Below are 17,809 nucleotides of genomic sequence, written 5' to 3'. Positions count from 1 at the left end.
TTGATTTTAGCTCCTTTGTCATGATATGTTGGTTGTAGATGTGTGGATTGATTTCTGGAGTTTCTATTCTGTTGCCTTGGTCTACAGTTCTGTTTTTATGTAGTACCAGGCTGTTTTGATTATAACTGCCCTGTAGTATGTCTTAAAATACAGTTTTGTGATGTCTTCGGGATTTATTTTTGTTTATAAGAGTGCTTTAACCATTCGGGGTCTCTTGTGTTTCCATATTAATTTTAGCATTATTTTTTTCTAGAATATCATTGTTATTTTGATTTTTTTATGATGCTATTGATTCTTCCAATCCATCTTTTAATGTCTCATTTTATTTCTTTCTTTAGTGTTTTATAATTTTCATTGTAGAGATCTTTAACATCCTTGGTTTAATTTATTCCAAGGTATGTTGTTCTTTTTGGAGCTATTTTGAATGTGACTGATCTTAAAAGTTCTTTTTCAGCCATAACATTGTATATACAAAGACTGTTGATTTTTTCTGTGTTCATTTTATATCCTGCCACTTTACCAAACACTTTTATGAGTTCCAATAATCTCTCTCAGACTTAAGGATCTTAAGGGTTCAGTGGAGTGTTAAGGATCCTCTGTATATAGGATCATGTCTTATACAATAGGGGTAGTTTGATTTCTACCTTTCCAATCCATATCCCTTTGATATTTTTCTTGCCTAATGGCTCTGATTAAAACTTTGGAATATATTAAATAGTAATGTTGATGATGAGCATCCTTGTCTGGTTCTGGATCTCAGGGAGAATGCTTCCAGCTTTTCCCCATTCAATAGGAATCTGTCCACAGGTTTGTTTTAAACTTCCTTGATTGTGTTGAGAAATGTTCTTTCTATATGCAGTTGGTTTAAAGTTTTCATCGTGAAAGGATGTTGTATTTTATCACATGCTTTCTCTGCATCTATTGAGAAAACCATATGGTTTTTGTTTTTGTGCTTGTTAATGTGATGTGCCACATTGATTAATTTACAAATGCTGAATCATAAATCCTACTTGGAGAGATGAAGAATCTTTGTTGTTGGATTCAATTATTTTGTTGAGGACTTTTGCAACTATGTTCATCAGGGATATTGGTCTATAATTTTCTTTTCCTGTTGTATCTTTTTCTGGCTTAGGAATTAAGATGATGCAGGCTTCACAGAAGTAATTTGGGATGATTCCCTCCCTTTCAATCATTTTGAATAGCTTGAGAAGAATTGGAATTAATTCTTCTTTAAAAGACCTGTATAAGGTGTCATTTGATGGTGTCTCCTAGATCTCCAAAACTGTTTTTAAGTTTTCTGTTTTCTTCTTGGTTTTTTTTTTTGTTTGTTTGTTTGTTTGTTTTGTTTTGGTTTCTGTTTTGTCTGGCTGTAACATTTCCAAAATTTTGTTCTTCCATTTTGGATTCTTTCTTCTGCCTCTCCAAATCTGCTGTTAAGATTTCTTCCACATTTTTTATTTGTTCTATTGAATTTTTATTTCCAATATTTCATTTTGATTCTCTTTAAAATCTCTTTTTCTTGATAATAGTTTTCATTCATGTCATATATGGTTTTCTTTAGTTTATGGATTTGCTTCTGATTGCTTTTGAGTAATCCTATATTAATTTCTTGAATTCCATTTCTGACATTTCCTCAATCTCTTCATTTTCACATTCTAATATTTAAATGTTTTGTGTTCCTTTCAGAGGGTCATGGTGTCTTTCTTATCTTGTTTCTTGAATTTCTGCATTTGTTTTTAGGCATTTGTAGATTTGACTATTGTGTTTTTTTCCTCTGATGGCTTTTATCTTTCAACTATGCCCTATTGCTTAGTGAAATGTCTGCGCTTTCATGAATACCAAGAGGTGTGTGGTAGTTCTGGTCAAGGAGCTTTGGTCAGTGCTCCATGGTAGGACAACTATCTATGGTAACACCCAAGTTGGGCATGGTAGATCTCAATGTCCACTGTTAGTCCCCAGTGTGTTCAACACTCATCCACACCTCCATAAGAACAGCACAAATGATCTGTGCAGTCCTCACTGTGATCGTGGTCCCCACTGCAGTGATCTGCTGTAAGAAATGAGAAGCTCAGGGCATGTGATGCCACACCCTGTGATTACCCAGACCCCAGCTACCCACTGCACTCTGTCATGTAACCACCAATTCCCCACAGTCTCAGCACACAAAGCTCCCAGAGCCACTACATGCAGAGATTTCATTTTGCCCTGCCAGCTTGTCCAGTCAACAGAGAGGCAGATGGTCTCTGAGCCAGCTCTGCCAAGGCATCTTGATCCTGTAAGGCTGCAGGCCCCTTGCTGTCCTCCATGGTTGCCTGACCACCTTCTAGCCAGACTCAAAGTCAGTGGGGACTGCAGATTTTTCCCTCTGCTCAAATCCCTGAATCACATACTACACAAGAGCCACTGCCACTAATACTGCCGAAAAGATGGCGTCCTGTCTCAGCCTGTTGGTGTACACACACAGAGATACTTCTGTAGCCTCTGCTGTTACCCAACATGGCACCCACACTTTCTTAGCCAGACATCAAGAGTTGCTGTGGGGAAGTTGGGGCAACATAAACATTCCCACTCTACTTCCACTGGTTCTGTGGGCATCTGCTAGCAAGCACGAGCCCCCAGGGCTCTAGTCTAGACTCACGCCACATTCTCCCTCCAACTATGTCACCATGGGTTGCTACAGTCCAGTCTCAACTCCGACTCCAAACTACCACCCAGTCCCAGGGTTTTCTGTTTTATTCACTGTGTCCTAGGCTATCTACCATTGTAATCACTCAAGAAATATGAAAATATTTAAGGGATAGTGAACATTTATTGCTGTTGAAAATGGATTTAAAAAGTAATGTACCTGCCTTCAATCTTAAGAATTTTTTGAAAATTTTATCAATTACAGGAGGTAATAAAATATTAATTTGAAGCTCTAAAAATTTTATAAACTATGACAACTCATAGAAGTGGAAAATAATTTGAAAAATTTATCCTTTTAAAAAGAATTTAATGTGTATGTTTATTTGTAATTTATACATATAGTTGTACATAATTATGGGGTACAGTGTATTTCATTGCATGTGTACAATAGGTAATGATCAGATTAATTAGCATATCCAACACCTCAGACATTAATAACTTGTGTTGGGAGCATTCAGAATCCTACTAGCTATTTTGAGACACACAATTAACTGTTCTCAATCGATGACCTCACTGTGCTGTAGATCATTATAAGTTACTCCTGCTACCCAACTGCAACTTTATACCCATCAACCATGCTCCACCCTCTGTTCCCTACTTCCTTTTCCAACCTCTGCTAATGACTATTCTACTCTCTACTTATATGAGCTTTCACACGTAAGTGGGGACATGAAGTGATTTTCTTTCTGTGCTGAATTGCTTCACTTAACACAGTGTCCTCCAGGATCATCTGTGTTGCTGAAAGCAAGACTGCACCCTTTTTTACAGCTAAGTACTATTCCACTATGTAACCATGTGTTCTTTTTCCGTTCATCTACCAATGGAGCACCTAGGTTGACCCAATACCCTGGCTGTTTTGAGTAGTGCTACAATAAACATGGGAGTACAGGTATAGCTTTGCCATCCTGGTTTCCTTTCCTTTGAATATATACCCACAGTAGGTTTGCTGGATTGTAAGGAAGTTCTAGTTCCAGATTTTGAGGGAACTCCATATTGTTTTCCGCAAGGCTTACACTAATTTACTTTCTTATCAGTGGTGTTTCAGAGTTCCCCTTTCTCCACATCCTCACCAGCATTTGTTTTATTTTTAATAGCCATTCTTTTTTTTTTTTTTTGATAGAGTGGATAGTGAGAGAGAGAGAGACAGAGAGAAAGGTCTTCCTTTTAGCCATTGGTTCACCCTCCAATGGCCGCTGCGGCCGGCGCATCGCACTGATCCGAAGCCAGGAGCCAGGTGCTTCTCCTGGTCTCCCATGCAGGTGCAGGGCCCAAGGACTTGGGCCATCCTCCACTGCCTTCCCGGGCCATAGCAGAGAGCTGGCCTGGAAGAGGGACAACCGGGATAGAATCCAGCGCCCCAACTGGGACTAGAACCCGGTATGTCGGCGTTGCAAGGCGGAGGATTAGCCTAGTGAGCCGCGGCGCCGGCCGCCCATTCTGTTTTTAAGGCTCTCTAATGTGTTTGTCATTTGATCTATTGAATTCTTCATTTCATTATGATTTCTCGTCACTATCACAGTTTCTTGTTCTACTAGTTGTTTCATTTCATTTTGATTCCTCCTTAATATTTCATTTTCACAAGAGAGATTTTCTATCTTGTCCATTAAGGATTTCTGTAGTTCAAGAATTTGTTTTTGAGAACTTCTTAATGTTCTTATCAATTTTTTGAAATCTGCTTCTTGCATTTCTTCTATCTCATCATCTTCATAATCTTGAATTGGGGTGTCTTTTTCATTTGGGGGCATCATAGTGTCTTCCTTGTTCTTGTTACCTCGGTTTTTGCATTTGTTGTTTGGCATGTTTGAGATATTTGGTTTCTTCACTGTGGTGTTTTTTCTTGTTATACTATGGCTCTAGATTAAGTAGACTGTCTGCTTTCAGTGGAGCCTTAGAGGCTTGAGATGAGTGTGGCCTGAGAGCTGTGTTTGGTTCCTCAGGGTTGAGGGTGTGTCAAAGATGACACTCCCAGGTTAGGCGTGGTAAATCTCTCTTTCTTTCTCTCTCTTTTTTTTTTTTTTTCTGATTTGAAAGGGAAGTCATTCCACACAGCTGAACGTAATTGGAGGTAGTTAGCAGGCGAATGATATACCCACAGGAGCCAGAGATCGGAAGCTCTTTCCCAAGGACCACACAGGGAATCTCTGCTGCCCTTGGTGTGGGCTCCAATTCTCCTGCAGTCTCCCACTGGGTTGCCAAGTTAGATGCTAATCTCCTGTTATTTCACCCCTCCCCCCAGAGTTAAGTTTTTCTGCTAGGCTCAGGGCTGGTGCAGACCTGAGGTCGCCCTGCTTATGACGTATGTCCAAAATGGCGCCTGCTCTTTGTCTTGCTCGCCTTTGAGGGGTGAGTGGAGAGAGAGGAACTCGTGTCTGTATCGGTCACTTTTGTTTTTTTTCTCTCTCTCTTCTAGTTAGCCTGGTGAACTTTTCCCCCACGGAGTTTCAAGCCTTGTTCCCTCTAGTCTCCTCTTTCCGCTTGCCCGCTGGTGTCTCGGGCTATGGAGGTTCAGCTCACCTCGCGTTTCAGCGCTGGTGCGTTGAGTCTGCCGCTGGTGTCCCGAACTTGGGCTCCCACGCTCTCCACGCAGGTCCACTGTGAGTCACTAGTTCCGGAAGAGTTTCCTCTGCTGTTTCTTCCCCTACTCTTCCTTGACCATGCAGTATCTCCACTTTTATTAACCTGTGTCTTGCCGAACTATCAATGTGCTCCGTTCCTATTCCGCCATCTTTCCGCTCTCCCATCATTATATTCTTAACATCTCTGATGTCACCATATTTTTTAGATTCCTTATACCAGTGAGATTATGTGATACTTGTCTTTCTGTTCTTGGCCTTGTTCAATCCATGCTGTTGTACGTGACAAGATTTCATCAGTAGTACTCCTTTGTTTATATTACCACAATTTCTTTATCCATTCATCATGGATGGACACACTTAGGTGTTTACATTTTGTGGCTATTGTGAATGGTGCTCCAGTAAATATGGGAGTTCAGATGCATTTTCAACAGATGGATTATCTTGCACCTTAGGATGAACAGTTAATGTACTGTATATTTCTCTATTAAAGAACCCTAAAAGATAGGATTCAACACAAAGTAATGTTAAATGTTTGAAGAGATAAATATTGAAACCCTAATTATACATTTGCACATGTATTCTTGTACTAAAACATCATCACTTTGTACCCCATAAATATGTACAATTTTTGTTAAAATTTTGTTAAAAAATAAATTAACCCCCATGCCAAATGTGAAAAAGTAAAACTAATTAATCAAAATAAAAAATAAAATGTTTTGTATGTACAAAAAAAACTCCCTTGTTGATAAATCAGGGAGTATAGTTCAATTGGAAAGTCAAGGGGTAGTTATTCTACAGGGTAGCTACTAAGGGGCCCTCTTTTATTCCTCATAGAATAATAATTACCTAATTCGTAATGTTTACAGAGTTACAATTCTAATAGAATTGAAATATAAATTTAGATTTAAATTCTGTAACAGCATGTCATGGCGTACTTGTAACCCATTTTTAGAACCTCAGTAAAAGTAAGTCATGTGAGCTATCATCTATAAAAAGAGTACCAGGGTAAAACTTCTTTGGCTTTTTTTCCTGAGAGGAGGTTGATGTTTTAGAATTCAGGATCAATATTTTGAATAATCTTCAAAGTTTTCTATTCACCTCTTTACAAATGACAATATTACTGATAAGGCATGGCCCATTTTCTCCCCATAGATTACTGAACTGGACTATATTGGATCAGTTTATGTTGTACTAGAGAGTTGAAAGTCTTTCTTATTGGGCCTTTTAATTCAATCTTTGTGACAATGTAGAACTAGAATTTTCTTAATGTTAGAAATGAAATGACTCATTAGAACTCTCTGTAGTAGAAGAAAAACACTAAGTGTATATCTTTTATTTTAAATCAATAAAGTAAAATAGATTAATGAGTATTATAGAGTTCTTGCTTCACAACATGTTCCTTTCTACAATCACCTAGGACAGTATTTTTACTGATTTTTTGCAGTTTTACCTTTGGATAGTATATATATTCACATGTTTTTATCCTGCATGTGTCTACTTAATTCTGCGTAATAGTTATTCTTTGAGGGAACTGTATCTAAACCACTATTCATAATTTATATTTGATGATCCAGAGAACCTTTTGTTATATTCATGTGACTCAAAGCTATCATTATCAATGGAATTTTTGGTCCACCATTTACTGCAAATTCAAGCTATGAAATTACAATTAATATACCAGCTAATAAAACTATTATCATAAGTGAGTTTATCATGGTTTACCAGATGAAATTATTTATATGTGTTTTTACTGTCAATCAGTAATATGTTGAGCAGTTACTCTGCAAGGTTTGATATTAGGAACTGTGTTGGTTACCAAAAACTATAACATAATGCCCTCCCACAGAGTTTAATTTATAGGGTAGAAGAACTTTTGCTTCATAATTGGGACTCTATTACATAACAATGGCTTGTTTTCTTTCAGAATATAATTAATCTATTGTCTTTATATCTTAATGGGCCTACTTTTAATCGAATTTCCAATGCAACATGGAAAAGATACCATATAAGAATCATTTCTTATACATAGAATTTTTATACTATCATTACATGTGTATTCAGAAAAGCATTAACTTAGTTTGCATCAAAATTATGATAAATGTATATGTTGATTTTTTTCTTTTTTTAATATGTACTAGATTTATTCTTTCAACAAATAGTCGTAAGTGAAACACATTATATATTTTAGAGAATAAGATATATCAATGGACACTATTTCTTACTCAGTCCATGCTATTTTTAATTACTGACTAGGAAATTGCTTTTTGTTCTGGACATATATATGTTTGTCTATAATATATTCATTTAATGAGCTATCTATGTATTCATCAGTGCATAGAATTGTTTTTTAAATGTACTATGATGTGTGTCTTGGTGAACCTGTCATAAAAACATTTAGTATTTCCATACATTGCATATATGCCTACTGACATATATTTCTATAATACGAAATAAAAATGATCAGTTATGATAATGAATGACAAAACAGGAAAATCACTGATAAGCTGACTTCATGATTTCAGAAACTTTAGTTATAATTCAGATTGAATCTATAAAGCAGCTTAGCAATAAAGCTTGAAAGAAATTTTTAATATTCAATCCTAATATAATTAGTATGAATTTAATTTCTTTAACTTTAAAATATTAAATTTATTTTGTTTAAAAGCTTTGAAATAAGAGTTGTCCAGTAGGGTAAGAAAATAAAATGCCTTTTAGAAAGTCTCTAAATTATGTAAAATCTTCCAGATGTAATTTCATTGTCAAATTTTAATATAATAGCTAGTTAAATCATCTTTTTTAACACAAAATTATACCTTGAAGTTTATTACTCTTTGTTTAAAACAAATTCTGTTGTAGATGTTGGGTTTAAAGTAGCACACAGTAAAACATTGATCATTCGCAGTGATAAATTGTACCTATCAACTAAATTGAGAAAATACCCAAATTTAGAATGAAATGGCTGAGAACCCAACATTGTAAATACATGCTTGTGTATGTTTGCATGCATAAGTTACATGCAGATACACATAAACATATACAAATACAAAAATAAACATATACAAATACAAATATGGCCTGAGAATTATGATTGTAATGCATTATTGCTTTCCTGCAGTTTTAGAGATGAGTTTCTTATAGTGTTTCCAGTTTGGATTGTTATTAATTCAGTTTCAGTTCTAGGTTAATATCAATATAGAGGGGCCTGCGCTGTGGTGCGGTGAGTTAAAGCCCCAGCCTATAGCAAGTCCTGGCTGCTCCACTTCCCATCCAGTTCTCTGCTATGGCCTGGGAAAGCAGTAGAAGATGGCCCAAGAGCTTGGGCCCCTGCACCCACATGAGAGACCCGGAAAAAGTTCCTGGCTCCAGGCTTTGGATCAGCTCAGCTCTGGCTGTTGTAGTCATTTGGGGAGTGAACCAGCAGAATGGAAGACCTCTTTCTCTCTCTGGCTCTACCTCTCTGTAACTCTGTCTTTCAAATAAAAAAATAAATCTTTAAAAAAAAAGATCAATATAGAAAAAGAGACTAGACAGATTTTCTCAAAAGCTGACACAGCTACAGCTTTTTAATATTATATGGATTATTGGCCAAAACCAACAATATTAAGCATATTTAAATAATTTAGCATTAAAATATAAAGCATTTATTACTCATGCACTCAATCATACATTTATAATTTCATGCAACTATCCTTGTCATTATTCCAAAATGATTAAAATCATCAAAATTTCAAAGTATATTTCTGTGTCTTAGAAAGATATATAACACTGCCTTTCTTGAGATTTCTTCTGTATACAATGTTTAACATTCTGATTTTAATTTACATTTAGTTATCAGAATTGCAAAATTTTGTCATGCTACCACAATTATTTTGAAGCACAGTTTTGGAGCAAAAGAGTTTAGTTAAGTGGGGGATGTTTGATTATTCAGAGTTATCTATATTTTAATTATTTAATTCTTGATTTCTTTTTTCTGCAGAAGTACCTACCTACTGAAACTGTAGAATCTGGTATTCATCCAATATATTTTTGCAGTACTCACTATATTGAAATGCTTTTGAAGGCTGAGGTGCCACTTGTGTTTTCAGCTTTTCACATGTCTGGTTTTGCACCATCACAGGTAATCCACAAAGGGGTAAAGATATCAGTGTCTTTAAAGAAAGTTGCATTCCTGTGACGTATAGAAGATATATTTAAAATAATAAATATATGTATTTAAATCTTTAAACTGGCTTTTGCTCCAAATTACTTACTGTACATTATGGTTAGTGATACATTAAGCCTCTAATCAGAAAGTAAATTGAAATTATGTTATTGTAAAAATTAAAGGAATATAAAAGGTGAGAGGGAGGGAGGGAGGGAGGGAAGAAAGGAAGGAAGGAGGGAAAGAGTAAGGAAGGGGGATTGAAGGAGAGAAGTGTGGTTATCATCTTAGAATTGTATCTATGAAGTACATGAAATCTATTCTTTTTTGTATTAGGAAAAGTTTTCAAAACCAAATATATATGTTTGTTTTATAATAGACCCATGGCAGTCACAGATTTGAAGTTCAGTGTCAGCTATTCAGGCCAGAAAGTTTCCCAAACTCTGACTTTTTACTGGAATTAATACTTGCTTAATACTAAAAGTAGTAAGGTTAATGTTAAGGATAAACTGAGGTAGCAGAAGGCATACAACATGGATTGTTTGGTGTGGGAGATACTGAGTCTTATCTAACAAAAAACTCTAGCTGATTAAACTGCATCTTACCCTTACTTTCTGCTGTTGGGATGTGGAAAAGCTTACTGTTCCCCCACCCCCACCCCAGGGCCTGAAGTTGTACAGTGCACAAAAAATGTGATCATATGTAGTAGTGCTGTAGGTGTTGCCTTCTTGTGCATAGCCAGTCTTGTGTTGATAGAGGTGTGAATTAGTTACACAATATGTTCTAATCTAGTCAAAATTAGTATTTTGGAGCTCAAAGCTTTTTGGTTTTTTTTTCCAGAAATTAAGCTTTTATTTTTGTCTTCAAATCATTTTCTCTTATTTAGGATATAATATAGAACATGTCTGAGTGGTTTATCATTACTTTTCAACAGCTGCCCTATGGTGGAAAAAGTCAGGCACAGTATGCACCCGAAGCTATAGAAAGGTCAGAATCCCCAAAGCAGAAATACTTAAACAAAAGATAGAAACACTTTTAGGACTCTTGACTCATTATCAATTGGCTTGGATTTTGCCAAGAAAAAAATTAAGAAGTGCCAGTTGTTCGACTACAGATATTTATTTGGATTTTAAGAAACTAAACATTAATAGGCAAAAAGCCTATGTTAAATAAATTTTTGTTTCTTTGAACAAATTTGCCCATAGATTCATTAACTAGTTGAATCTTTTTAATTGCCAACCCATTTTAGTGTGTTTTTTCTTATTGATTTGAACATACTCTTTTTTAATGCATATTTTCTTTTTAAAAAAAAAATCTTGTTTAGGTTATACAAGTCTCATGTATTTCATATACACAGATTTAAGTACATAGTAACACTTGCCCCCACCCCCTTCCCTCCTGCCCACAATCCAACCCTTCCTCCTCCTTCCTCTCACATTCCTACTCTTAATTTTTACAAAGATATATTTTAAGTTTACTTAATGATTATATAGTTAGCCCTACCCTAAGAAAAGAATTCAACAAATAGCATGGAGATAAAGAAAAAAAAAAAACAAACAAACAAACACTGTTCCTCAATGGAAGAGACAAGGGCTGTAAAGAATCATTGAATCTCAAAATGTCTGTTTCACTCCAATACATAACAGAACATATTCTTAAAAAAGTAATATCACTATCGAAATATCTTAAATTTCTGAGTCATATACATTACCTTATTTTAACTGTATTATGTGTCATAATGATGGATAAGAATAAGTCTATCATTTACTTCCTGCCTTTCTTCAGAAACTCAATTTAGCTATTACCATCATTGATTCCTCAAGATGACTTTAACCACTTCAAATTGGTTATTTGAATTTAGGTGAGATTTTTATTGCTATTTTGTAAAATTATAAGTTACTTTGATAAAAATTATGCCCTTATTATGTTCAGCTTTCTATCTAGGATTATAGTGTAGGTCTTTCTGTTTTTATTATGTTTTAGTAAAGTCATATAGCTTTTTTCATATAAGTACAGAATATTTCCCATTACATATATTGCTAGATTGTATAGTTTTATATCTCTTTCAATTTTATTTTCTCTTTGTTAATAATTGGTAGTCGTTATCTTTTCATATTTAGTCATACATTTTTTGACTTATGTTTTCTTTTTTCTTCAAGATTGTAATAATTACTTCATTTCTATTCCACATTTCTTGTTATTTAGTTCTTCTAAAATAATTCTAAATACTAACTTAATTACTTCATTTCTACTCTACATTTCTTGTTATTTAGTTCTTCTAAAATAATTCTAAATACTAACTGCTTACTTATTTTTTACTTTAATTATTGAGAAATGATTCAGCATTTCACCATTCAGGAGTAACTATTTATCGGAGGAGATTATTCCACATTTTGTTTTGGAAAATATTTCTAGTTGGCCGGCGCCATGGCTCAATAGGCTAATCCTCTGTCTGAGGCGCCGGAACCCCAGGTTGGGGCGCTGGATTCTGTCCCGGTTGCTCCTCTTCCAGTCCAGCTCTCTGCTGTGGCCCAGGAGTGCAGTGGAGGATGGCCCAAGTGCTTGGGCCCTGCATCCGCATGGGAGACCAGGAGAAGCACCTGGCTCCTGGCTTCGGATCAGCACGGTGTGCCAGCCGCAGCACACCTGCTGCAGCAGCCATTGAGGGGTGAACCAACAAAAACAGGAAGACCTTTCTCTCTCTCTCTCTCTCACTATCCACTCTGCCTGTCAAAAAAAAAATTTCTAGTCTTGGTTTGTAAAGTATTGAATTTTGTTTCCTTGCTTTTAATTAAGTTAGAATGTTGAATTTTGTCAACTTTCTTTATAGCTAGCAGTATTTTGATTTTGGGGCTCCTTTGACCCACATACACGAGACATTAATTTCTTAATGGCAAACCGTCCTTGCATTCTTTTGGATCTATTGTATTGGAAATCCTTTCCCCTTAATTAAACAGTTATAAGCTCAGTTCAACAACTTTGTGGGAAATAGAATTAAAAGATAGTATTATTTTTGTGCAGAAAATCCATAAATAGGGTTTTCATAATATGCATTTTCCATTATTTTTTGAAGACCTCTCAAAGTTTTTGATATTATATATGTTTTTCATACTAATTTTTAATTTTAAATTGATAATATTGTATGTAGTTAATTTTTTTAAACTTTTATTTAATGAATATAAATTTCGAAAGTACAGCTTATGGATTACAATGGCTCCCCCCTTCCATAACTTCCCTCCCACCCACAACCCTCCCCTTTCCCGCTCCCTCTCCCATTCCATTCACATCAAGATTCATTTTCAATTCTCTTTATATACAGAAGATCAGTTTAGTATATATTAAGTAAAGATTTCAACAGTTTGCACCCACATAGAAACACAAAGTGAAAAATACTGTTTAATTACTAATTATAGCATTAAATCACAATGTACAACACATTAAGGACAGAGATCCTGCATGAGGAGTAAGTGCACAGTGACTCCTGTTGTTGACTTAACAAATTGACACTCTTGTTTACGGCATCAGTAATCACCCTAGGCTCTTGTCATGAGTTGCCAAGGCTATGGAAGCCTTTTGAGTTCAATGACTGATCATATTTAGATGTCTTGGCTTTCCAGGCCTGAAATACGCTCATGGGCTTTTCAGCCTGATCCAAATGCCTTAAGGGATGATTCTGAGGCCAGAGTGCTGTTTAGGACATCTGCCATTCTATGAGTTTTCTGTGTATCCCGCTTCCCATGTTGGATCGTTCTCTCCCTTTTTTTCTAATTTTTTAAAGACTTATTTATTTGAAATGTAGAACTAAAGAGAGCAAGGTGGAAAGACAGAAAAAAGCAGAATTTCCATCCACTGGTTTGCTCCTCAAAGCATCAGCTTCAGGCTGAAGCCAGGAGCCAGGAAATCTATTGTTGCCTCTCACGTGGGTAGCAGGAGCCAAGTCTTCTGCTGTCACCCAGGTGCATTGGCAAGAAGCTGTCTTGGAGGTGGAGTAACCGAGACTAACCGGTGCTTTGATATGAGATGCTGGCATCACAAGTGGCAGCTCAATGAGCAGCACCACACCAGGTCCTATACTTACATTAAAGAGAATTTATGCCATGTATTAACATTACATATATGGTGTTATTCTGATTATCTGAAATTTTCTGAAAGTAATAAAATATTTTAAAATATCAAAGAATTTCACATAGTGGAAAGGAATACATTTTTTTTTTTTTGGACAGGCAGAGTTAGACAATGAGAGAGAAAGAGAGAAAGGTCTTCCTTTGCCGTTGGTTCACCCCCCCAAATGGCTGCTATGGCTGGCGCGCTGCACCTACCCGAAGCCAAGAACCAGGTGCTTCCTCCTGGTCTCCCATGCGGTGCAGGGCCCAAGCACTTGGACCATCCTCCACTGCCTTCCCGGGCCACAGCAGAGAGCTGGACTGGAAGAGGAGCGTCCGGGCATTTTTGAGAACTTCAGACACAAAATTTACAACTGATTTTCTGCAGTTTATGAAATGCTAACTCATAAGCTCAGTAATCTATTCTTCCTATTTTTTCAAAATCTAAGATGGGTACAAATATTTCTAAGAATTGCTGTTTGCTGTTCTAGTCTTGACTGATCCAGTGTTCCTTATCTAATGCCTTCAATCATTTGAGTCTCAGACATATACTCATTAATTTCAAAATAGATTTCCAAAGACTGTGGGGAAAAACTTGTAGCATCTCAGGCCCTCGCATCAATTTAGTGATTAAAAGGAAAGTATAAAACTATCAATTTGATATATCTTTATCAGTTTGAAATTGCATATAATTAGCAGATTTATTTAATGAAAACTACAGCATTGTTTCTGAGAAATTTTATTCTTTTTCTTAAATAACTATAAAATAACATTTTAATTGCTCTCTAGGGGAGCTAATCATTTTGCTTTAAGTACATATCATTACTTTGTTGATATCATATGCTGTTTTATTGCTAATTATAAAATATGAAAGCAAAATTTAAGTAAGTAGATATATGTGACTAGGTAATTATTTGGATTCAAATGTTGTGTTTGAAAACTTACTCATTTTCATCTAATTAAGAACTTTGCCTTTTGAAGTTATGTATTTTTAGGCACTTAGGGATTGGTTGATTAGTGAAGGATTTGTTGGCAGGTTGCTAAATGAAAGATACAGATCACTAGAGTAAAAATAATGAGCTCAACTACAGAATAAAATGTGTTTGTTGATTAGATTTTCTTTTAAGAGTAACTAAGGTTGGAATGAATATCAAAATCTGAATATGTTATTCTTTCATCTAAAACAAATAATGGAAAATTACATCACATGTTCTAATGAACTTTTTGACTAACCTTATCTTTTGTTAAGAAACTTTCTTTATTATATTTTGTTCACTTCCTTGACTTAAGCAATGCCACTAGTCTTTAATGCTACATCTCTAATAATTCCTTAGGGTCAGCATGCTTCATATATTATGGATTATTGGTTATTGCACAACACTGAATACGCATGTGGGCCAACATGATGCTCCTCTCAATAAAATGTAGGAAACTTATTGGATTTTTGTCATTACAAAAGCAGGATTATAGAAAATGATTTCATCCTTTTATATTTTGTGACAGTGTTTTCTGAAAGTAGCAAATTATGTACATATAAAGCAGAATGTCAAAGCCAGAGATCCTTTTTCAGAGTCAGGTTCACAAAAGCTGTGCCCTAGTATTTTCCTCTCCTGTTGTTGATGTTGCCAGTTGCAATGATACCTTTTCCTCCCTTGTGAGGTGTCTTTATTTGTCAGGTACTTATCCTTTAATGTCTGTCCAAAGGGAAACTTTCTGTATCTTCTTCAAGTAGATAATTCTTTGAGTTTGCATTCCATGTACTACTTAGTAGAAATACGTATTTTGCTCTGTGAAATAGGTATGGGTATGTGTCTGACTTCTCTTCATGTCCTTTGGGTGTCTGACACAGTGTCATACCTCGAAGTGCAACAGAAATACATTCATATCTTCACATTCACTGTAATTTAAAAATGTTTCCAATTTCATTTCATTTAAAGATTTTAGCCTTTAATAAGTGAAAGATAAGAAAAGTCAGGGTCAGTGATATGGATTGCCTTACTGAAGTAACTCAGATTTCACATGAAACAACTAATTCTGAAATATATTTTCTTCCTTACTTCACTCTTTCTATGGTGAGAGCAAATAAAATACAGTCAGAAGAGTTGTTTTAAATATCATTTCTGAATCATAAAAATTGATCAGTTGGAATTTTGACTTAACTGAGTATCCACAAGTAATTGTGTAGGCCTACCCTTTTTGACTTGATACTCTTAGGTGATTCTTTGAAGACTGTTTAACTCTGGAATGATTTCCTGTATAATATAATTATTCACATCTAAATGTTGTATTTTAATGTCCTTTGGCATATACTTGAGTTTGGTTGAAGAGCAAAATTCTTTAGAAAAGCTAGGGTGAAATTTGATATGAATTGTGCCAGTGATTTTCTTTTGTTATGAACTACATAAATGTTTTAATGTGGATTGTGCTATGCACACAGAATGGTGGTTTACCATAAAGACATTTAATGTTTCACTTCACTTCATAAACAGTACCATTAGCTACTGATAATATTTTCTGAATGGTTATAAACACTCAATGTGGTTTTTTTTTTGAAAATATAATAATACATTTTGGGGACTATAAGAGCTCTTCAGAAAGTCCTTGAGAATATGTATTAGGAAAAATTGTGCATATTTTTCAAGAAAGTTTTTTTGCACCAAAACTGATTCATGCTTTTTTTTTTAAATACATGTCTTAGTGGATTAAAGTTAGAGGCACTAAAAAGCTATAAGGTACAAATTGGAAAAATTACACTATCAGAGAGAACAACATTAATTCTGCTAAAATTGAAGGAAGAACAAGCATCATATTTATGGTAAAGCCTACAGAGAAGAGTAGCTGAATTACTGATGCTTTGACAATATTCCAAAGAAACAGCAGTTTACAAACAGTTTGTTTTAAGAAGGAACAAGACAATGATGAGAAATAAATCCAAAGTGGCAGACTACCTATCTACATAATTTATGACTAAAAAATTAATCTTGTTCTGCCGGCGCCGCGGCTCACTAGGCTAATCCTCCACCTTGCGGCGCCGGCACACCGGGTTCTAGTCCCGGTTGGGGCGCCGGATTCTGTCCTGGTTGCCCCTCTTCCAGGCCAGCTCTCTGCTGTGGCCAGGGAGTGCAGTGGAGGATGGCTCAAGTGCTTGGGCCCTGCACCCCATGGGAGACCAGGAGAAGCACCTGGCTCCTGCCATTGGATCAGTGTGGTGCGCCGGCCGCAGCGCGCCAACCGCGGCGGCCATTGGAGGGTGAACCAACGGCAAAAAGGAAGACCTTTCTCTCTGTCTCTCTCTGTCTCACTATCCACTCTGCCTGTAAAAAAAAAAAAAATTAATCTTGTTCATGACCTGATTGAAGAGTACTGATGATTAGAAAAAAAATAATAACCGATACCATAAACATTGCAAAGGTCCAGTGTTTACAATTCTGACTGAAAAATTAAAGTGGAGCAACCTTGCTGCCCCATATGTGCCCAAACTCTTCCATCTAGATTAGCTGCAGACAAGAGTGGAACCCTCAACACAAACCTTAAACAAATCAAACCAAGATTCTGAAGCAATTCTCCCAAAAACTGTAACAGGAGGTGAAGTACGGCTTTACCATTACGATAGTATAGCCAAAGCAGAGTAAAGCAATGGCAGTGACAGCCACATGGTGGAAGTGGTCCTGTTAGAGGAAAAGTGACCAGTCAAGAACAAAAGTCTTGGCCACGGTTTTGTTTTGGATGTCCAAGGCGATTTGTTTGGTAATTTTCTGAAGAGCCAAACAGCAATAATAGCCGCTTCCTGGAGAGTGTTTGGAAAAAAGTTCCCTGAAGTTTTAGCAGAAAAACACCTGAGAAAGCTTCCTTCAGAGAGTCCTTCACCACAACAGCCCTGCTCATTCCTCTCCGCACACAGGATACTTTGCTCGAGGTTAGATGGGAAATCATGAGGCAGCCAGCTTTTAGTCCCAGTCTGGCTCATTCTGACTTCCTTTTGTCATGCAATCTTTAGAAATCTTCAATTTTGTCAGTTAGTAATGAAAAGTGACTGTGCTTGGTTGCTTAAACTCCCAGAGGCCTTGGTTCTTCAGTGATAGCTGGTATCATCTTGAGCTTGATGGAGCTTATGTTGAAGAACAAAGTTACTTTTTTACTTGAAATTTTAACTCCCTCTTTCCACATGGTTTGCAGTCCCTTCATGTTTATAAAAGGAATTTTGGCAATTTCTACCAAAATTACATCTGCATTTATTCTGCAATCTAATTCATAGACATGAATCTCGAAGATACACTAGGAAAAAGTTGAAAATACTTACAAGA

At 36.0% G+C, this 17,809-nt stretch overlaps 1 protein-coding gene across 10 annotated transcripts in view; it reads left to right on the top strand.

Moving 5' to 3' along the window:
* Positions 1–17,809, top strand: part of TBC1D32 (TBC1 domain family member 32) — a 304,455-nt gene that overhangs the window by 258,347 nt on the left and 28,299 nt on the right. For 9 of the 10 annotated variants that reach the window (XM_062186699.1, XM_062186693.1, XM_062186698.1 and 6 more), the window contains one exon: positions 9,238–9,378. In XM_062186699.1, the coding sequence (XP_062042683.1) occupies positions 9,238–9,378 (141 nt within the window). Of the gene's footprint in view, positions 1–9,237; positions 9,379–17,809 lie in introns of those variants that run through there. The other variant, XM_062186700.1, reaches the window with a different exon arrangement.

Source organism: Lepus europaeus, chromosome 3, assembly GCF_033115175.1.
Source record: "Lepus europaeus isolate LE1 chromosome 3, mLepTim1.pri, whole genome shotgun sequence".
Taxonomy (NCBI): domain Eukaryota; kingdom Metazoa; phylum Chordata; class Mammalia; order Lagomorpha; family Leporidae; genus Lepus; species Lepus europaeus.
Note: the sequence above shows the minus strand (reverse complement) of the source record. Positions and strands in the feature narration are given on the sequence as shown.